This window comes from Microtus pennsylvanicus, chromosome 9, assembly GCF_037038515.1.
Source record: "Microtus pennsylvanicus isolate mMicPen1 chromosome 9, mMicPen1.hap1, whole genome shotgun sequence".
NCBI lineage: Eukaryota > Metazoa > Chordata > Mammalia > Rodentia > Cricetidae > Microtus > Microtus pennsylvanicus.
This window is the reverse complement of record NC_134587.1, coordinates 107264034-107291043: the sequence shown is the minus strand read 5'-3', so window position 1 is coordinate 107291043 and position 27010 is coordinate 107264034. Positions and strand designations below refer to the sequence as shown.

The 27010-nt window shown below is 50.6% G+C and overlaps 1 protein-coding gene across 9 annotated transcripts in view; it reads left to right on the top strand.

Moving 5' to 3' along the window:
- The window catches only part of Eps15l1 (epidermal growth factor receptor pathway substrate 15 like 1), an 82126-nt gene that overhangs the window by 49104 nt on the left and 6012 nt on the right, over nt 1–27010 (top strand). For 4 of the 9 annotated variants that reach the window (XM_075986972.1, XM_075986975.1, XM_075986974.1 and 1 more), the window contains exons 18-22: nt 542–592; nt 1414–1550; nt 5780–5840; nt 6553–6635; nt 15918–16050. In XM_075986972.1, the coding sequence (XP_075843087.1) occupies nt 542–592; nt 1414–1550; nt 5780–5840; nt 6553–6635; nt 15918–16050 (465 nt within the window). Of the gene's footprint in view, nt 1–541; nt 593–1413; nt 1551–5779; nt 5841–6552; nt 6636–10111; nt 10193–15917; nt 16051–17894; nt 17943–27010 lie in introns of those variants that run through there. The other 5 variants (XR_012911877.1, XM_075986976.1, XM_075986971.1 and 2 more) reach the window with 4 other exon arrangements.

Below are 27010 nucleotides of genomic sequence, written 5' to 3'. Positions count from 1 at the left end.
TCTCTGCTTTGCTTGTATTGTGATTAAAGATGTGTGCCACCATGCCTGAGGAGCTTTCAGATTTTGATCTTAGATGTAAGGGACAGATCCAGCAGCTTTGGCTGTCACAGGTCATTATAACATGACCAGGACAACCACTGTGTCTCTATTCTGTGACTAAGCAAGTTAGGAGGAAATACAGGGATCCAGAGTGGAGAAGGAAAAATGAGTTTATGAAGACTGTAGTTCTTTCTGTAGCCAGCCAGGCATCTGGGCCATCTCAAGTGTTTTCCTGCTTGAGACTGCCACTTTCACCCATGAACTTTCTGTGACAGGGCCGGGGTGCACAGGGTCCACTTTTTTCCCTCAAACCAGGCAGGAGACATGTCTGTACTGCCCTCCTCCACTCAGCTGACTGCAGGAGACATGTCTCCACTGTCCTTCTCCACTCAGCTGACTGCAGGAGACATGTCTCCACTGTCCTTCTCCACTCAGCTGACTGCAGGAGACATGTCTCCACTGTCCTTCTCCACTCAGCTGACTGCTGCTCTCTTTGCTCCAGGTGACCCCTTCCAGAATGATCCCTTCACAGAGCAACAGACGGCAGCCACAGGTAAAGTCTGGCTTTCTTGTGTCCCTGACAATGCTCAGTCTCTCCATACTCTGGGGACACGGTCACTTGTGCCATAGCTGCCTATGTGTGTGTTATGTAACTGTCACACATGGTGGGATTTTCCACCACTCATTCCAGGGACTGTGATATCATAGGAAAAGACAGCCATCATATGTCATGTGTGCCTTTTTTTTTCTCCTGTGTTGGCATTGCCTAGTGTGACCAAAAGCCTGGATTCCTTCTCCAACCACCGAAACAAACAAGATTTGGAATATTTGCATCCCAGCAGAGACTCCCATCCTGTTCAGTGCCTGGTCCACCAGTGTGCTTCCTGATTACAGAGCAGAATGTACCTATCACAGATTTCTCCTTTAACCCCAGAACTCAGTAACTCAGTAGGCAGAGACAGATGGATCTCTTGAGTTCAAAGCCAGCCTACATAGCAAGATCCTGTCTCAAGAAACTTCTAACTGGTGTGTGTGTGTGTGTGTGCCACGTGTGGAAGTCAGGGCACAACTTGCAGGAGTCAGTTCTCTGCTTCCTCCATGTGCATCAGGCTGTTAGGTTTGGCAGTAAATGCCCAGTAAAGCTTTTGACAGATGTGTAAAACTGTGGAAGATTGAAAGACAGTCCATCACCCAGAAAGGTTCTCACTTGGAGCCAGTGTCCCCATCCTAACCCTGGGGCAACCGATCACTCACAATTTGTGCCTCATTCTGAGCCTTCTCTCCCTGGCGTCCACTCCTTACCTCTCCCTGGTGCCTGCTCCTTATTACGTCTTTCTAGTATCTTTGCTCACCAGTTGTACCCTCTCTTTCTAGACCCATTTGGAGGGGATCCCTTCAAAGAAAGTGACCCATTCCATAGTTCAACCACTGATGACTTCTTCAAGAAACAGACAAAGAATGACCCATTTACCTCAGACCCCTTCACGAAGAACCCTTCCTTACCTCCAAAGGTGAGTAGAGTAGTCTCTGTGTGGGGTCCACTCGGGCAGGTCTGATTTGATGTGTGTTTGGATGGGGCTGTGGTGTTCAGGAGGCTGGCTCGCTTGGCCAGGAGCTGGGATTATAAGGGGGGTCTCATTCCTGGTCAGTGAGGTGGCTCCCAACACTGTCTGTCCATTGCCAAGTCCTGTCTTGTGAGCCAATGTACTACAGTACCAAGTCAGGGCGAGGGCAATTCCTCAAATAGCTCTTGTCCCTTCCTGACCCTCTCCTCTGCTGTGGTCCTCTGCCTCCCACCTCCACTCCATCTCCTCTGCTGTGGTCCTCTGCCTCCCACCTCCACTCCCTCTCCTCTGCTGTGGTCCTCTGCCTACCACCTCCACTCCATCTCCTCTGCTGTGGTCCTCTGCCTCCCACCTCCACTCCATCTCTGCTGTGGTCCTCTGCCTCCCACCTCCACTCCCTCTCCTCTGCTGTGGTCCTCTGCCTCCCACCTCCACTCCCTCTCCTCTGCTGTGGTCCTCTGCCTCCCACCTCCACTCCATCTCCTCTGCTGTGGTCCTCTGCCTCCCACCTCCACTCCCTCTCCTCTGCTGTGGTCCTCTGCCTCCCACCTCCACTCCATCTCTGCTGTGGTCCTCTGCCTCCCACCTCCACTCCATCTCCTCTGCTGTGGTCCTCTGCCTCCCACCTCCACTCCATCTCCTCTGCTGTGGTCCTCTGCCTCCCACCTCCACTCCCTCTCCTCTGCTGTGGTCCTCTGCCTCCCACCTCCACTCCCTCTCCTCTGCTGTGGTCCTCTGCCTCCCACCTCCACTCCCTCTCCTCTGCTGTGGTCCTCTGCCTCCCACCTCCACTCCATCTCCTCTGCTGTGGTCCTCTGCCTCCCACCTCCACTCCCTCTCCTCTGCTGTGGTCCTCTGCCTCCCACCTCCACTCCCTCTCCTCTGCTGTGGTCCTCTGCCTCCCACCTCCACTCCCTCTCCTCTGCTGTGGTCCTCTGCCTACCACCTCCACTCCCTCTCCTCTGCTGTGGTCCTCTGCCTCCCACCTCCACTCCATCTCCTCTGCTGTGGTCCTCTGCCTCCCACCTCCACTCCCTCTCCTCTGCTGTGGTCCTCTGCCTCCCACCTCCACTCCCTCTCCTCTGCTGTGGTCCTCTGCCTCCCACCTCCACTCCCTCTCCTCTGCTGTGGTCCTCTGCCTCCCACCTCCACTCCATCTCCTCTGCTGTGGTCCTCTGCCTCCCACCTCCACTCCCTCTCCTCTGCTGTGGTCCTCTGCCTCCCACCTCCACTCCATCTCCTCTGCTGTGGTCCTCTGCCTCCCACCTCCACTCCCTCTCCCATAGCTGCAGTAAAATATCACAAGTAGCTGGACACTTGTTGTCCTCTCTGCTCAGGAGGGTGAAGGTGGGAGAAGAATTGAGCCTAGGAGTCCCAGGTCATCCTGGGCAACATGTATCTATATGAATTTGTGTGTGCCACATGTGTGTAGGTGCCCTGGAGGGCAGAAGAAAACATCATATCCCCTAGAGCAGGAATTCAATTTGCTGTGAGTTACCTGACATGGATATTGGGAACCAGACTCAACAAGAGAGCACCAAGCGCTATTAACCACTGAGGAGTCCATAGCCCCTAGTGTGTGTGTGTGTGTGTGTGTGTGTGTGTGTGTGTGTGTGTGTGTGTGTGTGTGTACACTTGTCAGTGCCACAACATATGTTGATGTCAAGATAACAAGTTGAGTGGGGCGGTGGTGGCGCACGCCTTTAATCCCAGAAGAGGATTAAAGGCAGATCTCTGTGAGTTCAAGGCCAGCCTGGTCTACAAGAGCTAGTTCCAGGACAGGAACCAAAAGCTATGGAGAAACCCTGTCTTGAAAAATCCAAAAATAATAATAATAATAATAATAATAAATAACAAGTTGATATCTTTTCCACCAAGTAGGTTGTTAGGATTGTTGACTTAGATTGTCAGACTTGACAGCAAGCACCTTTGCTTGATGAATTGTCTCTTGGCTGTGCTCTGGGATCAGGTGGTGCAAATCACTGAGTTAGATAACTTCTGAGTTATCACCCTCTTGGGTGTCGGCCTCTTTTCTGTTACTCTAAAAAATTCCTGAGGCTGACAATAAAGCAAAGAGGTTTATTTTGGTTCAGAGTTCTGGAGTAGTGTGGCCACTGGTTTTGTTGTGGGGGCAACATAGCAGCAGCCAGAGAAGGAAAACATCCCTGCCCAGAAGGAGCATTTTTGTGGAAGTAAGGAACCAAAAGGCTGAGAGGTGCCAAGCTTCTTACTCTTCCCTCCATGTAACTTTCAGAGGACCTAACTGCCCCTGCCAGACCTGACGTCATGATACAAGTGACCTCATATGGCTGGACATATAGCCAGGGCACAAGTGCACTCAGAATGCTGTGCCAGTTTCCCTTCCGGCTGTTACAGAATATAAGAAACAACAGAATTCCAGGCCATCCTGGCCATCATAGCAAGTAGTGAGACATTGTGAGACACTGTCTCAAAAACAAAAACAAAACCCCAACGGGGTTGGTGATGGTGCTGGGGTGGTGGCTCGGCAGTCAAGAACACAACTGTGAAAACCTAATGTGGGCGTGCAGACCCCAGCACCTGTGAAACAAGTTACCTGTGATCTTGGACATGTACAGCATGCCCTGAGCTGGGTAGAGACAGGAAGATGGTTGGGACTTGATGGTCAGCCCAGCTTCAGGTTCAGTAAGAGACTGACTAAAAGAAATAAGGCAGAGGCTGCCTCTGGCCTTTGCTGTACACACTCACACCCACACACTTAGAAACAAATGGATTTCATGTTGAGATTGGGTTCCCATCCCTAATATAGCTCATTATATATGTACAATTTTACATCTTCTAGAATCCAGTCACTTTGCCCAACATGTTGGAGAGTGAATCACAACCTATAATTGTTTTTCTGTTGAGATTTTTTAAAGAAAAGATTTTAAGAAGTTTTTATTTTATTTGTATAGGTGTTTTGTCTTCATGTCTGACTGTATACCACATGAGTGCCTGGTGGCTATGGAGTCCAGAAGAGGGCATCAGATCCTTGCACCTTGAGATACATACAGGTGCCGGGAGCCCAGCTCTGGCCCACTGGAAGGACAGCCAGTGCTTGAAACCACTGAGCCACCTCTCTAGCTCTGAACTTTTTTTTTTTTTAAATGAGACAGGTGTTCTCTAGCCTGGAACTCAGAAATCTGCCTTTCTCTGCCTCCACAGTGCTGGCAGCATTTGTTATTTTTGCTTTGATCCTTTCTATATGGATCTCTCTCTGTCTTCTATTTCTCTTTTCCTTTTGAGGCATATTCTCTCTGGATAGTCCCAATTAGCCTCAAAAGCCTGCAGCAATCCTCCTGCCTTGACCTCCTTTGTGTTTGGATGACAGGCACGAATTTAAAAGAGTTAACCACTCCATTTTATTTATTTATTTATCTATTTGTTTATTTTCTTATTTTGGCCTGAGACAGGGTTTCTCTTTGTAGCCTTGGCTGTCCTGAACTCACTCTGTAGACCAGGCGTGGCCTCAAACTCACAGAGATCCACCTGCCTCTGCCTCCCCACTGCTGGGATTAAAGTCGTACGCAGCCAAGCCCTTTAAGTACTCATAGAATTGGCCAGGCATTTGTCATTTGTCATTTCTGATTCTCTTCCTTCCATTGAAAGACAGACTTCCCTCCCGTTATTGAGCCACACCGTCAGCACCTCACTGGGGAATTCTAGCCAAAGGTTTTACCCCTGAGCCATGCCTCTAATCCTCACAGGAGCTGGCGTCCTTCCAGACAGTCTGTCTGTTAACACCAGTGCTGGTGGCCATTTGCTCATTGTCCTTAATGGGAATAGTCCACAGTTTCCAAGCATGGTGGCCCTCACCTCTGACCTCAGCACTGGGAAACAACCTAGAGGATCACTGGTTTTGAAACAGACCCAGGGATTCTAGGCAGGGACTCCACTTCTGCCAGATCTTAATGCCCTCTGTGCCTGTGGCTTTGGCTCACTTCTTAGGCCTCCAGTTTACTGGTAATTTGTGGGGATAATAGCATTGGTTGTCTGCTGCAGGGTGCATGTTGAGGGTTACCCTCCACAGCCCAGGTTTGTCTGAATCACCCCACCCTCCCTGAAGTGTGCTATTGCTTATGGCATTTGAAATTGTTGGAAAGTACAGGTATGAATGGATAGATGACCGAGTAAATTCTTTCTCTCTTGTCCCTCAGCTCGACCCTTTTGAGTCCAGTGATCCTTTCTCTTCCTCCAGCATCTCCTCAAAAGGATCAGGTGAGACCTGAGGCTCTCCCCCTTCTCCCCACCACTTCACACCTCAGTAATTCCCTCAGTCCCTATATTTGTATAGCCTTAGGTGTAGACCATAAGGCCAAAGTGGATGTTCCCATTCCACATAGGCCTGTCTGTCCCAACAGGAGCTGGCGTCCTTCCAGACAGTCTGTCTGTTAACACCAGTGCTGGTGGCCATTTGCTCATTGTCCTTAATGGGAATAGTCCACAGTTTCCAAGCATGGTGGCCCTCACCTCTGACCTCAGCACTGGGAAACAACCTAGAGGATCACTGGTTTTGAAACAGACCCAGGCATGGTGGTGCACACCTTTAATAAGCCCGCCACTCAGGAGTCAAGAGGCAGGAGGATCTCTATGAGATTTAGACCAACCTGGACTACAGAGTGAGACCTTATCTGAAAAGCCGGGGATGGGGGAGTCTCTCCTAACTGATGGCCCTACACACACATAGACTGTGTTGTGCTGGCCACCCTCAAATGGCTCATTTTCTCCATGTCACCTGCTTCTCCTGGACTGGTAGGTCGGCAGGACCAGTCTCTCCTTTGATCACTGTGATCCATGAGCCTCACAGAAGCCATCTTCCCAGAGACATTCATGGCCCCAAGTTTCCTACTCCTGGACCCTAGGATTACCTCTTGATGCTTAGGCACATCTCTTCAGACCATAACCCCAACTGTATTGGTGCTCCTCACAGATCCCTTTGGAACGCTAGACCCCTTTGGAAGCGGCTCCTTCAGCAGTGCCGAGGGCTTCGCTGACTTCAGCCAGATGTCCAAGGTAAGACTCCTCCCAGGAAGTCCTAGCCACAGCTTGTGTCTACCCGCCTCTTGTGGCTGGGCAGATAGAACTGTTGCCACATATGTATGTGCTTGCACTTGTCACACTCTTTGAGTGCAACTCTACACAGCAGAGAGCGGATAGGGCCTAGAAAATGCCCTGACCTGGGATAGGCTATGTTACCTGTGTACATTTGAAGCTGCCATGGCCAGGTCCCTCCTGGTGCAGTCATTCCACTGCCCATCTTGCTCTTAGATCTGACAAACAGGAAGTGGCTCCTCTGTGACACTCAAGGTCAGGGAGTGGCCCAAGGCAGCACAGTTGTCTGTGTGCCTAGGGAAGGAAGAGTCAGACACGGTGGTCCCAGGAGGCATGACAAGTCTCAGGTTTGAGGTGTCTGGAGAAAGTGGACCACACAAATGTCTGGAACCTCCAGGGACCAACTCCTGAGGTATTAAATGGTGAGGCAAGCTCACAGCAGAGGTGAACAAATACGCACATGAAGACAGCTTGTACTGTTCAGGGATGGAAGCCATAGCCGTGTTCTCAACAGGGTCCTGTAAAGCTTCCCTGTCTGCTCTGGCTCTGTGATGCACAGTGGCTAGTGTCACTCATTGAGGGAACATGGAGTTTAAGAGCTCAACATCTTGAGCTCAGCAAGCAGTCAGCCCAAGTAGAGCAGCTCAAGGCCTAGGTGGGTGCACATCTTCCTCCAGCACTTGGTAGTGGGCTCAGGTGACTTGGAGGCTAGCCTGGGCTACTAGGAGCTAGCCCTGCCTGAGAAGAAAGCTGCAGGGCTCATCCTTATGAAGAACTTGCTAATCTGGAGTTGTGGTCTTAGTGAGATGGACTCAGTCACCAGTCCCAGCCTAGCATGCCAGTGAATGTATGTTGGTATCATCTTTAGTAATGAATTAAAAAGTCAAACCAGCTGTAGCAGCAAACCATGGAAGGCTGAGGCAGCCAGCCTGGGCTGTGCAGGGAAGCACTGCCCCCAGACATCTAAGAACAGTAGTGCTACAGGTGTGCTCTCCTGTCCTGCCCTGGCAGGGCATCATAGCTATGCTTGAAACATGTGGTGTGCCTTGCAAATGTTTCTCATGAGGCTCAGTTTCCCTAGCAGAATCCATCTTTCTATTGGGGCCAGGTGGTGGTGAGAGTCACCAGGCAGCAATCCTGTCCCCTGTTGGTTTGGTTTCGTCCACCTGAAGGAGGCGGTAGGAGGGCATTCTGAGGGCATCCCTTGGTATCCATAAAGATGTATTGCATGATGCCCAGGGGATATTAAAATCCTCACTAGCATCCCTCCGTGATTTAACTCAGTGCCACAGACTGCATGTCTGGGTGGCTTTGAGTGTCCATAGTTCTTTTGCAGTCAGAGGAACGCAGCCTGTGTGCACTCACTGTCTTTCTGTCTTCAGTGTGAGGGTGGTGGAAACCCCAGGAGATGGAGGCCAACCACATGGGGTCCCTGCCCTCCCCCATCATGCCTTCTTTTCACTCTGTCCCAACTGTGCAGTCACTCTCAGGGGCCAAAGTCTGGCAGCTGTAGCAACATGCAATGCGACATGGTGCTTCCAAAACACACTTGACATGCTGCAAGTTTTGAGCACAGTGACAGACCTACAGAGCAGCACAGGGAGGCAGGTCTGGCTTCCAGCACACTCAGGGGCCCCATACATGCAGGTCCAGGAGCAGCCAGTACCTCGGCAGCACCTGACTTTGGAGAAGCAGAGGCAGCCCTGGGAGCCCAACTCCTATAGTCAGGGCATGTTGGCCACATGGGGGCAGCAGCTTATAAGGGCTGGTGATCAGGAGCTATGGCTCCTTTCTTTTTTCCTTTTTTTTTTTTTTTTCTGTTTTTCGAGACAGCGTTTCTCTGGAGCTTTGGAGCCTGTCCTGGAACTAGCTCTGTAGACCAGGCTGGTCTCGAACTCACAGAGATCCGCCTGCCTCTGCCTCAGCCTCCTGAGGCAGAGTGCTGGGATTAAAGGCATGCACCACCATCGCCCGGCTATGGGCTCCTTTCTGAGAAGCCAACTATTCTAGGCTTGGAATCTGTTCTCTGTTCATTGTCCGTCCCAGGGAAGGTCTAAGCAGTGTACAAGGTATCTGCAGTTGTAGGTTGCTGATGGGAAGGGCGTTTTCTCCACTGCACTGTGGCTAGCCACTGGCTGGTTGCCCATGCTCATGTAAGCAGCCCTAATTAAGCTCAGAATCACAGAAACCAAAGACGTGGAAGTAGGAGTGAAGAAGGAGCTTGTGGGAGTGGAAAGGAATGACAGGACTACGGGAATACATCACACACGTGTGAAAACGTTAGCGAGTTCTAAGTGTTCACTGAGAGGTCATGACCATCTGTGTGGCTGGGGGTCAGGGCCTGGGCCTCTCTACACCTGGGATGCTGGGATTTGAGACTGGAGTAGATGCTAGCTCCCACCCCTATCTAGTCATTCCCTGTCCCTCTGCCCAGTTACTATCCAGTTGCATAGATCCCCTTCTCCTGATGATAAGCCTCCCCAGATAAGCCTCTGTCTCCCTATACCCCCCACAACTGGGATAGGAAAGCCAGGCCCACTTCCTGTTCTCGGCACCAGGCCAGGACACAGTTGGCTGGGACTGTGGAAAATCCTGTCCCGTACACTGTTTACACCATCCTTGGGCTCTTTGACTTCATGACACTTGTAAAGCCTGTGCCCGCCCCACCCCTACCCCCCACTGATTTTCCTCTCTGGTTACCTTGTTAGTTTTCAAGAACAACACCCGGTATAAATAAGTCTGGAGGGAAATGAAAGTAGAGTGGTGAGGGCTTTTTTCTTTTAGCTTTCTTTTTTCTTTTTTTTAACCATCACCACCACCAGCCTTCTGCACCTGATCAGGGTGGGGCCACAATGCGTGCCGTTCCTCGCTCCTCAAGTTAAGAGTGTCCTACCTCACACAGCTGTGCTGAGGAAAGTGACAGCAGGCACCTCAGGGAGCCCTTCAGGCAGTGGAGGACTTTGCCTTAGGGGTTCTACTGCTGCAATGAAAGTCTATGACTAAAGCAACTTGGGGGGAAAAGGGTTTATTTGGCTTCCACTTCCACATCACTGTTCATCATCAAAGGAAGTCAGGACAGGAACTCACAAAGGACAGAAACCCGGAGGCAGAAGCTGTGGAGATGTTGCTTACTGGCCTGTTTCCCCTGACTTGCTCAGCCTGCTTTCTTATAGAACCCAGGACCACCAGGGATGGCCCCACCTACCATGAGTTTGGCCCGCCCCATCAATCAGTAATTAAGAAAATGCCCACAGGTTGGCCTACAGTCAGATTTTACAGAGGCATTTTCTCAACTGAGGCTCCCTCCTTTCAGATGACTCCAGCTTGTGTCAAGTTGACATAAAACTAGCCAGTATAGGTTCCCAGAGGAATATCTAGGCAGTTGTTGAGCTTTGGTGACATTTGCTTGCTTTAAAAATGAGTTCCCCCGACTGCAGGTGCGGTCAGTGGCACGAGCCTGCAGAGCATGATCAGGGCCCTGGGTTCATCCCAGCACTCCAGCCGAAAAGGAAATCAAAGTAAGTAAGTTCTCTAAAGTGTGTTCATAGAGCACTTCAGAATGTAAATAAGGCTAACTTCTTTCACCTTCTCTCCACCCGCACCCAGAAGAAAAGCCACCTGTGAAGTAGCGGGGTGGATGACAGCCCATTTTCAGTGACTTTTCAACCTTGTCGTGGTTTTTTTTTTCTTTCTTTTTTTTAAAAAAATCTTTGCAGTGGTGCTGATGGAACATAGGGTCCCCTGCATGCCAGGCAGGAGATTCACCCCTTAGCCACGCCCCCAGTCCTTTTTGACTGTTCCTCAAAACTGCTTTCCAGAAGGTCTGAGCAGTCTACATGAACACAATTCTGAGGCCGTTGCAGTGGCCTTGTTCCTCCCCAGTTCCCAGGCTTCACAGGAACCTCGTTAAAAATACAGCCTGCCTTGAATCCACTGCCTGACTAGGAGAGAGCCAGATCCCAAAGGAAACATGGTGGTAAACCTAAAATCATCAAAACTAGGGATACAAGCTGGCCTGGTGAAAGACACCTTTAATCCCAGCTCTTGGGAAGGAGAGGTAGGTGGAGCTTTGTGAGTTCAAGGCTAGCCTGATCTTCATAGTGAGTTCAGGTCAGCCAGGGCTATACAGTGAAGACATTTCCTCAAAAAATAAAGAAAAGGAAGAAGGAAGGAAGGAAGGAAGAAAAGAATAAAACTGGTACTGGGAAATTCCTGGGCATTGTGGCACTAGATAAGCTAGACCACTGTGAGGAGAACCAGGCTGACACAGTTAAGGCCCAAAGAGACATTGCAGCTAGCCAGAAGGTCAGACAGCATTGTCAGCAGGTATCAGGGCTTCCCAAGTCAGGAGACCAGGGACTGTGTCCACACTGCACCCTCTGTCCACTTGTGTATTTCAGGCCCCAGGACCAGGACTGTATCACACAGGCCATCACACAGTTCACTTCAGCTAACAGGTGACTTCTCTTTGGGAGGAGTGGTGCAGGTGTTGTGGCACCCATGTGGAACTCAAGGATAGCTTGCTTGAGTCAGTGTTTTTTTCCACCATTGAACCTGAGGATCAAACTCAGGTCACCAGGCTTGCTTGCTTGCAAGTACATTGAGCCTCTTGCCAACATCAAAAGAAACTGAGAGGCACATACCTTTTCTGTTATCATGTGTCTTGTCTGGAGGCTAGAGAAGCATGCATATAAGGGCAGCCTCGGGTTTATAGTGAGACCCTATCTCGAAAAAACAACCTCTAGCCTGTAGATGGCCCTAGTCTACCTCCTTCCGCTCCCCAGAGGCAGGAGGAGTAAGGGTCTGTAGACACAGGCTCCAGAAAGAGATAGGATCCTGCTCGTGTGCCTCACCATACTCTTAGCCTGTGGAGACCCATCTTGGGAGCCCTTCCCCAATGGATGCCTGAACCTGGTGTTCACTTTCCTCTGCACCTGCAGTTCTGACACAGTATGACTTTTAAACAAGGCACAATTGGCAAATGAACAGTTATAGCTATGCTGCAATGTTATTTGAGATTCAGGAGCTGTTTTTCTGGAACTCCTTCTCCATACTCTCAGTGTGAGGGACTGTGACAAGGTGGGGGCCGCACTATTCATTGTGGCATCTCTGCTGATGTATCCAGTGTGTGGCAGACATTTTCCCTAACTCTTCCTTTCCAGGACACTCTTGACAATGAGGCTGATTGTCTCTGTCATGTCACAGATGGGAAATCAAGGCAGAGAGCTGGGCTGGGATTTCAGCCCAGGTTGGGAAACCCAACTCACCTCACACCATAGACACATGCCATAGATGCTGCAGCACCTGGCTTTTCCCGGGGTACTAGGAAGCTCAGGTACTTGACCTGTTGGCTGTGTCTCCAGCCCTAGAACACTGTTTTCTTTTGGAGGAACTGCCTTCTCCCTGTGTCCGCTCTTGGCTATTTCTCCCCTGAAGCCATTGTATGTCTCCTTCAGCCTGAGAATGGGGAGTTCTCGGTGTCTGCCCTTCAGACAGTGCCATGGAGTTAGTCCAAGTCTGGGTAGTAGACAAGCTGTACTAGCCCTGGGTCAGCACTGACATGCGGTACAGTCTGGGCAAGCCTTCCTGTGCCTCAGTTTACCTGTGTGTGATGGCAGTAGAGCTCTCTTGCAAGCCCTTAGGAAGACGGTGAGAGTAGCAGGACAGCCATCTCCATCCTGCCTGGGAGCCAGAGGCACTGAGGGGCCTGGGGAAGGAGCTGTAGCTTCTGCAGGCCCTGCCGTACCCCTGCTGCAAAGAACTTGTGACTAGAGCCAAGCGTCTTCCCTGTGACTGGATGAGTCACACTCTCCCCACCTCTCCAGCAGTGTGATTGTTTGAGTTCTGCCTTGGGTGCTTTGGTGACTCTGTCCTCGGCCTGCCCTGTGGGGAGGAAACAGAAAGCACCAGCCCTCCTCTCACTCTCTGGGCTCCTTTGAGGAGTCTTGTGTCATTTTTATTCTCACTGCCCAGTGTGCCCAGTGCTGTAGACACACTGTGGTGGTAGCCATGCCATCACACCTGGCTTGGTCCTTCTGGTTTTTGTCAATAGTGAATTTATTTGACCTGGACTTTACTATTTTATATGTTGGGTAAAATGTGTTCTTTACTTTATTTAACATTTTGTTCTTTTTGAGAAAGAGTCTGTCTTAGAGTTTCTTTTTTTTTTTGGTTTTGCAAGACAGGGTTTCCCTGCGTAATAGTCTAATAGTCCTAGCTGTCCTGGAACTAGCTCTTGTAGACCACCAGGCTGGCCTCAAACTCACAGGTATTCATTCACCTGCCTCTGCCTCTCAAGCGCTGAGATTAAAGGTGTGAACCACCACGGCCCAGCTTAGTTAGAGTTCCTATTGCTGTGATGAAACATCGTGACCAAAACAGCTTAAACAGGAAAGGGTTTATTTCACTTAAACTTCCACATCAGAGGAAGTCAGGACAGAAATTCAAATGGACAGGAACTTGAGGCTGGAGCTGATGCAGAGGCTGTGGAGGGAAGCTGCTTACTGGCTTGCTCCCAATGACCATCAGACCAGAGATGGAACCACCCTCAATGGGCTGAACCCTACCCCATCAACCACTAATTAAGAAAATGCCCTACATGTTTGCCTGCAGCCTAAATTTATGGGGACTTTTTTTTTAATTCCAAGACAAGGTCTCTCCTTATAGCTCTGGCTGTCCTGGAACTCACTCTGTAGACCAGGCTGGCCTCTAACTCAAGAGATCTGCCAGCCTCTGCCTCTCAAGTGTTGGGATTAAAGGCATGTGCCACCACCACTCAGCTGGAGGCATTTTCTTAATTATAACTCCCTCTTCTCAGATGATGTTAGCTTATGTCAAGTTGACTTTGAATTGTCCATGACAGAGTCTCACCCTGTAGCACCCTGACTGGCCTCAAACTCAGACATAGATCTGTCTGTCCTGGGGTTAAAGGTCTGTAGCACTGTATCCAGTCAGATATTTCACTTAAGAAAGAATTAGTTTATGTGTACGGTATTTTGTTTGCATATATGTCTTATGCAACAAAGCTCTGTTAGACTCCTGGAGCTGCAGTTACAGATGGTTGTGAGTTGCCATGTGGACCTCACAAGAGCAGCCAGTGCTCTTCATCACCCATTGTCCCTGCGTTTCACTCTATTGTTTTCCACCATATTTTATTTGGGTAAGTGTGCCAAATGCCCCAAGGTGCACAAGTATTAGAGGAGTTTCTTGTTTCCACCATGCAGGTCCAGGGATCACAGCAATCCCTCTTAGCATTTCCATTTCTCTTTCCTATTTGCATGCTCTCCACCAGGTGTGATAGTACCTGCCTGTCCTCCTAGCACCCAAGAGACTGAGGCAGGAGGATCAGGAAACCTACCTCTTGCCATACCACAGAGATCTTTCTCCCACATGGGAGGCTCCAGCTCTTTCCTGCAAGTATCTCAAATGATCTGGCCACTGTGGTTTGTCCACTGTCTGTCAGAGGGTGTCTCCCCCATAGGTAAGAGGCACTGCATCCCTATGATGCTGACACACAGGCACCTGCCAGCCACAGACACTGACCCTGAACCGGGAAGGATGCCATGAGTGGTGGGAGCCCTTTACCAGCAGGGGGAGGCCCAGGCCCACCACTGAATGAGTTCCAAGACAGAGTGATTATTGACAGGCAGGGCTCGGACCAGAGTGGGGTCCATCTGCTAAACTTCCCCTGGGGTCTCTAGTACTTGGCCGAGTTCCCAGGGGACCTCATAGAGCTTCATAGTCCATCGTATCTCATCATCATTTATGCCCTGGCAATGCTTAAGTGTGCGTGGGCAGCCTGTTTATGGCGGTTCTCCAGCTGTTCCTACCCTGGGCAGTCCTAATGCTTGTGTTAGTGTCACACCCAAGGTTCCACGGTCTTCCTCTATGCTGTCTACCCGGTGTTTTTTAGGCCTTCCTCTTCACCTTATCCCTTGTACCACCATACCTAGCTGTATTTATTTGTTTTGTGTTTTGAGGAGATGGGCTCAAATGAGGCCAAGACCTGGCACCTGTACGCCCTGAAGAGCGCTTAGAGTGCGCTTGGTACACCAATCCCATGTGCGGTCTGACTTCTGTTTACCACCCCTCCCTCCTCCTCCTTTCTCCACCCATCCATCCACCAGACTACCCCCATCAGCCCACTATGTATCTGTCTGCTGTCCATCTACTCGTTATCCCATCCATCTGTCCTGCTCTTCTCACGTTGCTGTCATAAAATATCCTGGTCCATCACTGTGGGGAAGTCAGAGTGTAGCTTGAAGCAGCCAGTCATACTCACAGTCCAGAGCAGGGGATAAATGTGTGAATGTTTGTATTTAGCTCTCTATCTCTGCTTATAGTCTATGGTGCCACCCACAGTGGGCAGGTCTTCCCACCTCAGTTCCTGTAATCGTAATCAAAATGGTCCCTTCTCCCATGCCTACAGGCTAACCTTATCTAAACTTGGAGCCCTCATTGTTGAGAATTTCTTCCCTGGTGATTGTGGATTATGCAGGTTGAGGATTTAAACTAACCATTCTACCACCCATTCACCTACACACCCATGCATCTACTCACCCATTTAACCACATCAGTCTATGCGTTTATCCATCCACCCTCACCATGGCTCATCCACGATATGTCCCACCCATGCTAACCCACAGGTCCCATCCACCCTTACCCACATGTCTGTCTATCCATTCACCACTCCCTCATCCGTCTGTTTATAACTGTCTTATTTCAAACGGGAATTGGGGCTTTAATTGAGACTAAAGCCTTGGGTAGGGAAACAAGCTGAAGTAGAAGTAGCTGCCACAAGTGGGTAGAGCTAACGGAGGTAGTGTGGTTGTGCCAGCAGATGAAGGGGGACAGGCATTGGAGCAGACACTCCAGCCTGAATCACTCAGCGGGCTGCAGCATACAGGCTCTGGGGGCAGAGAGAGGGTCTGTTCCAGAATCAGACCAGCAAAGGCTGAAGCCATACGCATCTCTGAACATGAGCTGAAGTCCCAGGAACCCATGTGTAGTGTTGAGCTGAGAAAGATCCCATAATGGAGCAAGAGAGACCATTGGGGAATAGGGTTACCCTCTGCTGCTTGTATTGGTGGCTTCCCTTTCATTCAGAGGGCCTGGCTTTTGAGGGTGGAGGAAAGTGGAATCTTGAGAGGACCCTGGTCTTGCCAGGGCTCTTGGTGCGGGAGTATTTGCCCAGTGCCTTCTTTTTAATGTCTGTTTTTGCCTCTTTCGTGTCCTCTCTTACAGCCCCCACCTTCTGGCCCCTTCTCCTCCTCCTTGGGAGGCACAGGATTCTCAGATGACCCCTTTAAAAGTAAACAGGACACTCCCGCTCTGCCTCCGAAGAAGCCCGCTCCTCCACGGCCCAAACCGCCCAGCGGTCAGTACGCTTCCTCCTCTCGCGGCACCCGCCCGTGGGGACAGGGCGGCGGGCGCAGGGCCCCTCCATTGAGCAGTCCAGAGTAGAGTAGACCCCAGGGTAGGAGAGTTTCCCCTCTACCCCAATACCTCCCCATTGCCCTCTGCTTGAGCTGTGTGTGCTATGCTATTTCCCTGTCTCAAGGTCCAGGCTGTGATAGTATCCACATGAAGGTCCCCCTGAAGGCGCCTGCATCAGTGTACCTATATCTGCACCATCCCTTAGTGTCCAACATCCTCCTGGCCTCATGCCGTTCCCACGATGGCTGCAGCAGGGACCCTGAGTGTTGGGGTAAGGTGGTAGTTTTGGCCCACCTGGTCAGGAGAAGGCTGCCAGAGGGGCTTCCTGCCCTCTTCCCTATAACCTCACAATCCTGAAGCCTATTCTCCAGAGAGGGCCACTGTGCCCTCCCCTAGCACATCCTGAATACTTGTGACTACCATATGAAGGGTTGAGGACAGAGCTCAATGGCCTTGCATGCCTGAAGTCCTGGCTTTAATATCTAATACTGAAAAAGAGGAAACATTTCTTTCCAGTCCCTAATAAGAGCAGGTGGCCACAGGGCCACAACTGTCCCTACAGGCTCCTGTCCATCATCCACCCCACTCTGCTATCCAGGTTGTCCTTGGCAGCAGGACACCTTCACAGACCACCTACAGAAGATAGAGGGAAGGTTATCCTGAAGAGGCTGCCCTCCCCTCCTGTCACCAGTGCCTCTCAGGGACAGGTTGGCAGACTGTATGATGAGAGCATACTCTCTGTGAAAAGGCGGGAAAGGGGCACCTGTAAAAGACCTGGCCTGGAAGTACAGGGGAGTTCTTCCACTGTGGGTAGCACCCTGCACTCCATCACTTCGGATGTAGCATATAAAAACATGTGCACACCTGCACATACATGCCCCTCATTCACAGGCAGTGTGTGTGCGTGCCCACATGCATATTCCATCACTCACGGCTCACATGCACTTTGAAAACAAAAGCTTGAATGTGTGTGTGCCTATGTATGTTTTGCGTATGTACTCATGGTGTCAAATGTTGGAGTGTCAAGTGAGCATTCATTCCTACAGCGTGCCCACTGCCTGTGTCAGATGTGCCACAGGCATTCACCTGCACACCTGCAAACACTACACTCACTCCTGCATCATGTGTGTCCACAGACATGCTCTCATGAACACAAACAGTGCTGACACTGTCCCACATGGCCTCCCATGTCCTTGTGTGTCCTCTCCTCACGCTGAATTTAGAGAGCAGGCAGCTTGTGAAGTGCTGAGTGCTCAGTGGCCCCGTACCTCGCATTGCAGTGGAGTCTTCTCAAGAATCGGCCCAGGATCGGGACCTCATGGCCCTCAGCCACCTGTTTGAGGCTCTGAATCTGGTGCTTTTTCCATGATGTAGATCTGGGTTCTGTCACAGCCACTGTGCCTTGGGTGTGTGTGCATGTGTGTTCTTGCTGTCTGACTTTGGGAGGCCTGGTGCATCCCTTATCTTTTCTAATGCTAATGAGACCCTGCTATAGACAGGGCAGGCAACACAATGTCTACTTACCACAGAGGAAGGGGAACAAGAGGGCATGGGGGCCACCCAGAGTCACAGGGGAAGATGGCATCTGCACCTGGACTTGGTCCCCACCTCCCCTCCATCACTTGTCTCTTGTGACTTGCCATTTGCTCTTACATCAGCAATCAGGAGAACCCAGGCAGGAGGGTCCCAGCATCCTGAGAACTGGGGCTCTCTCGTGCACTGTAATCCTGAGCAGCTGCAGAGTACCTGTGGGGGCCTAAGCGTTTTTCATTTCACTCTACCCAGAAGCAGCAGCTGGACAGAAAGGCGCGGCCATGTACACACTGCTGGGTGGTAGGTACAGATGTGTGTGGGGTGCATGTAAGCCCAGCATCCTATGCTGTGGTTGTGTTAATCTCATGCTAGTCTAACCATGCAGGTACCGCCATGGTACCAGTGCACAGCTCAGGACCCTCCCCCGCCTTAGCTGACTTGTTAATTAGCCCTGTTTGATGGGAAAGCATTTGGCATCAAGTGCCTGGTTCATGCATGGATTTGGAGCCTAATCTTGCGCTTCTTCCTGTGTCCCATCCACACCACACATGCCACAGCTACTCTCAGGTGGATGGGGCAACCGTTCACACTGACATGGCTGGACTTGCTCAGGAGCCAGGGCACTTTCTGTCTTCTGACCACTTAAGAAGGGACATAGCCAAGCTGAAGTGGGGCCTTTATTTTATTTTATGTCTGAGACAGGATCTCTGTCATAACCTGGAACTAGACAATTCTCCTGCCTCAGACTTCATGCCTCATCATGCCCTGTTTTTGGATGGTGCTTTTCTGCCCACCCTTTTTCCATTGAAGAAAACCACGTGACCAGTATACAGCAAAAACAGCCCTCAGCTCCATCGTTCAGATCCTTGCGATATCACATGTGGAATTCTGCAGTGGGAGAGCTGGTCCCAGCATGGCTAGGAGGGGATGGAGGACCCTGCTCCCAAGCACCCCTATGGGTGGGACCCCAGAGAACGTGGGACAACGGCAGTGCTTCTCCAGACTGTTTTAGCTGATTCAAGCAGGAATTGTGAGTGACAGTGGCTTTCCTCATTGTGGACTGCCCTGCATGTGAGATGTGCTACCATCTTACTGCCTGGGCTTTTCTAGCCCAGGGACAGAGACTCTCTGAAAAACCCTGCTGAGTCCGTGTGCCTGGAAGTGGCCACTTAGCTTTGGTCTACCTTTCCAGCAAAAATCTAAGGAGTTGTTCAGTCAGGCTGCTTTGGGGACATGAGGGCCTCAGGCAGATGTCCATGGGCTGCCTTGGATACATGCCCAAAGCTCACCTGCCTCAGTTTTCCACAGCCTGGGCCCAGGCTTGTAAGTAAAGCACATGGCATGATGAATGGTGTACAGGTCTGCCTTGCATTCCGTGTGCACCCAGCCGTCCCAGGTGCAGGGTCCCCTGAGGGTTGCGCTCAGGATGTATAGTTTGGGTCTGGGCGGCATATAGTTACATGCTGCGTTCTCCCAGCTCCATGTCTCTTGGGGTCTTCTGTTTGCCCTAGCTCATTTCAGTTCACCTAGGGATCAGCTGCGTCTGTTGTGGTGCCCCCCCACCCCAATGCCAAGGATACAGTACTCTCCTTGAAGCTACAGAGTATGTATGTAGGCTGCTGGGGTGTGCAGAAAAGTTGAGTGTTTTGAAAGCGCTGCATTTTCATGCCTGGAGATCTTTTCTAGAAAGGTCTGTCAAGGTATTAAATAACCTGCAGGTGTCTGTCTGAGCCTGAGGCAACTGACTGCTTTCAGACGCATGCAAAACAGCTTGAAAACTGCCAGTGAGCGCACACCTCCCCCAGGTAAACAGTGGTGTATTTTCTGCAACGGACGAAGACGGAGATCAGTCAGAACTCACCGCTAAAGTTTCTAGGTAAAAGTTGTTGATTTGCAAAGAGAGAAACAGATTTTTTTTTTTAAGTGCAGGAAACGGCTGTGTGGGCGTCAGTGATTGGGCTGCCTGAGATAGCGGAATCCTGACGGGCCCCACCCTGCCACTTCCTGCCAGTGCTGCCCTGCGGCTCCTAGCAGAGCCTGCCCGCTGCCCCAGCGGCACCCACTCACCAGCCAGTCACCTTTAACCTCTCTCCAAGTTAATGATCATCTTTATTACTACTCATGACCTCTTCTCTACAAGGCCAGGCACACGATAGGGATAAGGTCATAGTAGCTTTTTGCTCCTTCCCACAGTGTCACCATCAGTACATTTACGTTAGCAAATATCTCTCACTCAGGCAACATGAGAATGGTCCGGACTTGTATTGAATTTGATGCCCTTTCCAAAGCAGAAGCAAAAAGTCACTTCTACCGGGACAACACATCCTCTCCCACCCGTGTGAGATCTATGCAGAGTGGCATGAGTTCCTCACAGGGTCACTGGCCTGCAGAGTACAGGCACAGAGAATGTTCTAGGACCATAAGCATTCCACTCCAGTGTGCTTTCAACCCTCCTGTGAAGTCCCAGGCCAACGACAGAACCTGCGTGTCTGGGTCCTGACACTGGCCATACTGTGCGCGAGCCTCTCGTTACTGTGTATTGTCAAATGGCATCGCCATCTGAGCCTGTGGTTAGCACCTCTGCCCTGAATATAACTACTTTAATTCCGTTCCCACGATGGTGGCAAAGAGATAATGCAGCGGGTATACTAGAGAGTTTAGAATGGGACACACTTATTCCATTTCAGGAAGACACTGGCATTTGCTAGCCAGCCAGCAGGGGCAGAAAGCACCCAAGCCACCTGAGACTCCTAAACTGGTGGAGCACCATCACCCCCATCTTGCCCTCATTCACTGTACCCATTGCCTGTGCAGATGCTGGCTAAGGAGGTACCCATAGCTGAAAGGGCTGCTTCCCAGGCTATGGGTTAATCCATGCTTCTCCAGCTGGTTGTAGTAACCCTGCAATTCCTGTTCTGCAGAGTTAGCAGAACAGTTTGAAATAGAAGTATTTGCCTAGGTACCTTGTCACACCCACCCCACTGTACCCAGCAAGATGATTCCAATGGATGTCCTGTAACTCTATTACCTGGTATGCAGTAGTGGGTAAACGCTACACCAGGGGTGATTCACATCCAGACAGTGGAGGTCCTGGGGAGCCTGCGGGACATAAGCCCAGAGAAATAGGGTCTTCCTTTCCACCTGCATTTGTGGTGATAAGTGGGCATGAGCAACTAAACTTCCAGGTCCTCACTGAGCTGAGGGTCTACCTTTGACTAACCTAAAGGACTCAGGCTATTGGCTCCAGGTACAACCTCCCTGGCCCTCTGGCAGGGTCACTCACAGCTTGTCAGAAATTTCACCATAAAGAGAACCAAGTAGAGGGCCTGGAGAGATGGTTCAGTGGTTAAAAGCACTGGCTGCTTTTCTAGAAGTCCTCAGTTCAATTCCCAGCAACCACATGCTGACTCACAACTGTTTATAATGGGATCCAATGCTCTCTTTGTCATGCAGGTATACAAGTAGAGCACTCGTGTACATAAAATATATTAGGAAAAAAAAAAGAGGGGAGCTAGAGAGATGGCTCAGTGATTAAGAACACTGCTCTTCCAGAGGACCTGGATTCAATTCCCAGCACCTACATGGCAGCTCACAACTGTCTGTAACTCCAGTTTCAGAGGATTTGAAACCCTTACACCAATGTCCATAAAATTAAATAAAATTAAAAAAAAAAAAAAGGAAAGAAAAGAGAACTAGGTAGGGTTTCTCCCCCTCAACCCTCCTTGGGCTCCATGGGCCTGTGACCCTTTCCAGCATAGGTCATTCATTCCCACTGCAGACATCACGGTCTGTGCTGAGTCCCCCCTTCACAGAGGTAGCATTCTGGCTGTGTTGGCCCTTGTAAGGAAGAACAAAGGTCCCTGGCAGCCCCACGGCTGCCACTTCTCTGCAGAGAACATCTCCCTGAACACCTACTGGAACAGAAGGATCGTGTCAAAAGTGACTTCTCAGAAGACTGATGTGTGCCAGAAATGGTGGCTTGTGCCTGTGATCCTAGCACATGGGGCACAAGGTCCCACTGGGGCTGCATAGTGAAACACCAAAACAAATGACAGAACACAGGGCAGGTGGTTTGTAGCGATTTGTGTCAGCCCTGCCCCCCAGCCTGTTTTCTTCTGTAGGCTAATGTTACCCCGTTCACCAGTTCCTCGTTAGAGCTCAGAGCGACCCTTGTGAAAACTCGGAATTATCTTTCTTGCTTCAGACCTCTTTGTCTTTTGTGGACCCTTTTCATGGTGGGACAGCGCCGTGTCTGCCAGCCCGGCAGACTCCCAGACTCCCATGACCCCTGCCCATATCACAGCAGACAAAATAGCCCAAGCACAGGTGGGGATAACAAATATTTGTTCAGCTTTTCTCCTCAGCTCAGACCCAAACCTCATCCTGTCCCTTCTGATGCGCCAAGCAAGACTTCTCAAAAATTGGTAAATATTTTGGGTGGGAAGTTTTGGCACCATGATATGATCCGGTACATCAGATTTTTATCTCCTGGACTATGCTGCTATACTGTGCTCTGATCTGCCAATGTGCAGAACTGCCTGCAAGCCCTCAGTGGCCTGGGCACCAAGGCTGCCAGAACTGTCAGCGGGAGAACGGAGGTGTGAGCAGAAAGAACTCCTTTCTTATGACAGTTGAAAGTTTGAGTCAGGCAATCTGATTTCTCTCTCCTCTCTGTCCCTACGTAGTCTCTGCTTTGTTGGTAAGCTGTGAGCAAAAAGAGATGAGATTTCTGGTGACTTCTTGGTGTCCCTCACCTAATTCCCGACAAAAGGACTCCCAGAAAAGCCTGGCAGTGAGAACAACCAATGCTGTCCAGGGCAAAAAAGGACAGTAACGGTGTGTGGGTGCCCATGTCGGTGCATGGCAGTGTGGGAACGACCTGGGTTGCAGAGGGTAATGGCTGGGGTGGGGCAGCTGCCCTGACCACAAACCTTTAGTCTTTGTTTTCTAGTTGTCTTTTTTGGGGGGTGTTTTTCCTGTATTTATCTCTCATCTGCAGAACTGCGTTTTCTAAGTACAGCAGTGAATTGTGTCAACAGAACTCAGAGTTTGACAGGGGCAAGCACATGCTCTCTCTTGGGTGCAAATTTTTTTCCCCTTTTACAGCACGATGTTTCACTCTATAGCCCAGACTGGTTTGCCTGGAACTAATGATCCCCCTGCCTCCGCCTTCTGAATACACTAGAGCCCGGTCCTGATATTTGATATTCTTCTTAATCAAATTTCTAGGGCCCCTGCACCCCAGACCTCTTGACTGTTCTTCTGTATCAGTCACCCCTCTTGGAACTGATTATTGAGATCCAGTGTGTTATTCGAGCCTGGCTCTGGGAAGGAATGGCTCAGGGGATCCCTGAGAAGCAAGCCCAGAAAGGCAAAGGCACTTCCCTGATCTTTAGCCTCTGGCTGTGCTGACTTTCTGTGCTGTGAGACAAACAGCCTCAAAAACCTGAAAAATTAAAGAAATTCTTCCAGGGTGGGGCCGGCCACTGAGTAATTTTTTTTTTAGCAGAGTGTGCTGTGGTAAACCATGGAGTTCGTGTTGTTTTTGCCGAAGTCAGTGCTGTGTGTGGTTTCGGTACACCGCTCGGGTGGCTGTTGAAACTGCTGTGGTTTCCACATACGACCTACTGTGCTTCTTCAGTCCCCTCAGCTAGTGCAGCGGCCGGAGAGCATGGCCAGGGGTACCATGCCCGCTGTGGCATCAGTTATCACGCACCATCCCGTTAAATTTTCATGTAACGTTTTTATTTTCATTTGTTATTTTGAGGCGTAGCGGGGAAAGAGGAGTCGTCTCATTCCCCCTGCCAAGCCTCCCAGTTCAAGGTGTGTGCCACCATGCCTGGCTAGACAATTCTTTTATTGTTGTTTATTTCTTCCCTTTGTTTTGGTTTTCTACATTTATTTGCTTGTGTGTGCACTTTGGTCAGTGACACACAGGTGAGGCTCAGGGCAACTGTCAGGACAGTTCTTCCATTGTGTGAGTTTGGGGATTGAACCTAGATGTCAAGCTTGGGAGCAAGCACCTTTGTCTTGCCAGTTTTGTCTTTGAGACATGGCCTCAGTCTTTTTTAGTTTTTTCTGATCCCTTTTCCGCAGCCATTTCTCTATATTCGTGTCCCAAGAGCCAAAAGCACTCTGACTTTGCTTCCTACTGCTGGGGTAGACAGAGTGACTTTGTCACACCCGGGATCAGCTTTACCTCGAAAAATGGGAAAAGTGATGAAGGAATTAGCAGAAGTGGTTACATAAAAGCAGGAACTAGACCCGGCCTTGAAACAATACAGCCACCAAAAATAGCTCAGTGCCAAGTAGGAAGCCACGGCCAGGGTCTTCCTTCATTGCTCAAGCTGTGGGCACAATCCAGGGCCACACCAACCTGCAAGTGGCAGGGACCTGCAGCGCCTGCACACCAGCACCCAAAACACAGGCACCTAAGAGAAAACCGTCTCCCTCCTGAAAACAAGAGGCAGCAGTTGCTCCTGGCAGGTTTCATGAGCACAGTCGCGATTTCTAAATAACGGTTTCGGCTGCAGCGAGTCTTGGTGTGAAAGGCTCTTTTCATCTCTGATCGCCTCTCTGCTCTCAGAAGCCTCAGCCTCAGTTGACTGCAGCCGGCTAGGCTCCTGACTGCCCTCCCACCAAAACAGTTTTTTGTGTCTTATTTAATCCCCAAGCCAAGGGAGAAAAAGCTCTTCATTAAATAGACTAAGAGTGGTCCAGAAGTGGCTAGTCGCCTCCTTTCCCTGCCTAGCCTCAGCACATCCTGCAAGAAATGTCCTGCTCTTAAATTCTTATTGTTCATTGTTTTTGAGACAGAGTCTCATGTAGTCCAAGCTAGCCTCAGACTCTGGTAGCTAATGTTGAACTTGAACTCCTGGTCCTCCTGCCTCAGCCGCTGTACTGGAATCAAAGGTGTGGCTAGCCACACCTAGTTTTTAGTGGGTAGGGAATGAAACCCAGTGCTTCACTCGGGGCTGAACAAGCGCCCCACCCTTGTTTTTACTTGAGATGAGGCTGGCTAAGTAATACAGTCTAGCTTCAAGCTCATAATCCTTCCTCAGCCTCCCAAGTACGGATGACAGTCTACATAACACGGTCAAGGCCAGCCTGGGTTATATGAGACCATTTCTCAAAAAACGATAATTTTAACAATAGTGACCTGCTCTTCATAGCTGGGGGTCAGGACTTCTAGCCATGAACTTGATGGAGGGGTATGGAGACAGGCTGAGTAGGCAGCAAGGCTGTGTGGAATCCTGGGAGCCAGCTGGTTCCGTCCCTAGCCTACGACCTTGCTCAGTCAGTACTAGGTCTGCACAAGCATGAGTTAGTGTGTATTTATGCATGGTGGGGCATAAGATAGCATCTAATTTGAGAGTGCCCAGGTTTGGGATCACTGCAGAACCCTGGGAGGAGAGTCAGTGTGGTTCTGGGACTTTTCTAGTACTCCAGTACCTAGGGAACTCAGATTTTGTGCTACAACGAGCCACATTTCTTCAAAGGCCCACAGCCCGCCCGCCTGCCCTCCCTGCCTCCCTCCCAGCTCCTGATTAGGCACTGAGAATGGGGAGCAAGGTCCAGACTCGGGTGCAGGTTCCAGCCTTCGAGAAGAGAATGAGAAAGCACATAGTGACTTGACCACCAGGCGTGGCAGGGAGGCATCTGAGCCAACAAGTGGGCACTGGAACAGCCTCCACAATATGACCTTGCACGTGGATGGGCTGTGCAGATGAGGCCAAGTGCATGAGGGGCTGATGGGGAGGGCTCTGTGGCAGGACCCCTGGCAAGAGGGGGTTTGTTTAGGGTGGAAGTTACAGAGACAGGGACCTCTCCTATGTCACACTCCCTTTGCCTGGGTGAGGCTCCCAGACCACAGGATGAAGAAAGGCCCAGGACAACAGTTGGACCCTGGGTCAGTACCAAGTGTGCTGGAGCCTTGCAAGCCTCCCCAGCCTCTGCTGGCTGCCATTTTGTTCGTGCCTGTTGGGTGGGCTTGCTGATGATTGGCCTGCAGGGATATTTGGGAGTGGGAGAGAGATAGGCTTTAATAAGCCACAGGGGTCAGAACCTCTGTGGAATGAGGTGTGTACCTATCCTTCTGACGGGGGCTCTTATCTTTTTTTTTTCTTTTTCGAGACAGTTTCTCTGTGTTACTTTGGAGCCAGTCCTGAAACTAGCTCGTGTAGACTAGGCTGGTCTTGAACTCACAGAGATCCGCCTGTCTCTGCCTCCTGTGTGCCGGGATTAAAGGCATGTGCCAGCACTGCCCAGCTATCCTTTTTTTGGGGGAGGGGGGAGCAGCATCCCGAAGTGATGCTCACTGGACTCCTCCCATGGCCATGCACTTGCTGCGCCCTCCTGTCACCAGGTTCCACTCCAGATGTGTCTTGTGAGTGTGTGAAATATAGCAGTATAGCAACTGCAAGAACCCTTACCTACCCTGTCAAGTTGTTACCTCCTAGTGGTGGGTGGCACCAGGTCACTATTATGTGAAACTTCTCATGGTGCTACACCTCTAACGTAAACTAAGCTGAGAGACAACCTGGTTCCAACTATTGCACTTTACAGCTGTCTGGATCCAGGCTGCCATTGATGCTTTCTTCTGAAAGCTGCAGCCAGGGTTCCATCAGGTGCAAGAGTCAGCTCCCGAGTATCATTCTGACAACACCCCAGTCTCTCCTTCCTGCACCACACATGAGGAGAGAACTTTTCCTTCACGAACCCCAGAGCAGAGAGTGGAAGGTGTGAATTGAGTTTGGAGCCCTAGATAGCTGGAGTGGGGTGGCTCAGTAGTCTGGGGGAAACAGAATACAATGCTAGGACTTTTTACTTGCATTTATTCACTTGCTGGGGGTGGGGGGTGAATGCCGTGGCACATGTGTAAGTCAAAGTACCTTACAAAGCTGCCTGTCCCTCCCATGTTGGTGCCTGGCGTGGCTCAGGTCGTCAGGGTTGGTGGTAAGCGCCTTACCTGCTCAGGAATCTTGCCAGCCAAACTGCTATCAGGCTGTGCACTGGTCTACTTTCTTTCTGAATGATGATTTTGAAACCATGAGAGCCGGTGTGAGTAGTTCATTAACACCAGGGAGCTGTGCTGACCTGGCCTTTGGGACTGATGTCTCAGCCATGTCGGATGTCCGGGCCCTGTGCTTGGGCAGAGGTGCAACATCAGGATGCAGGAGTACCTGCCTGCCTTGGAAAGTGTGTGGTTGGTATTTGTCACTTGTAATCTTGCCCTGTGCTCTGCTCTGCCTGTGACCTTGTCACCAGGGAATCCTCCCTGCCCCCTCTTGCTGTCCTTAGATGTTTTTATTGTGTCTCTCTGCTCAGCTGTGATGGGAAAGGTGTGATGGGCTGGGCTAAAGTGAGTC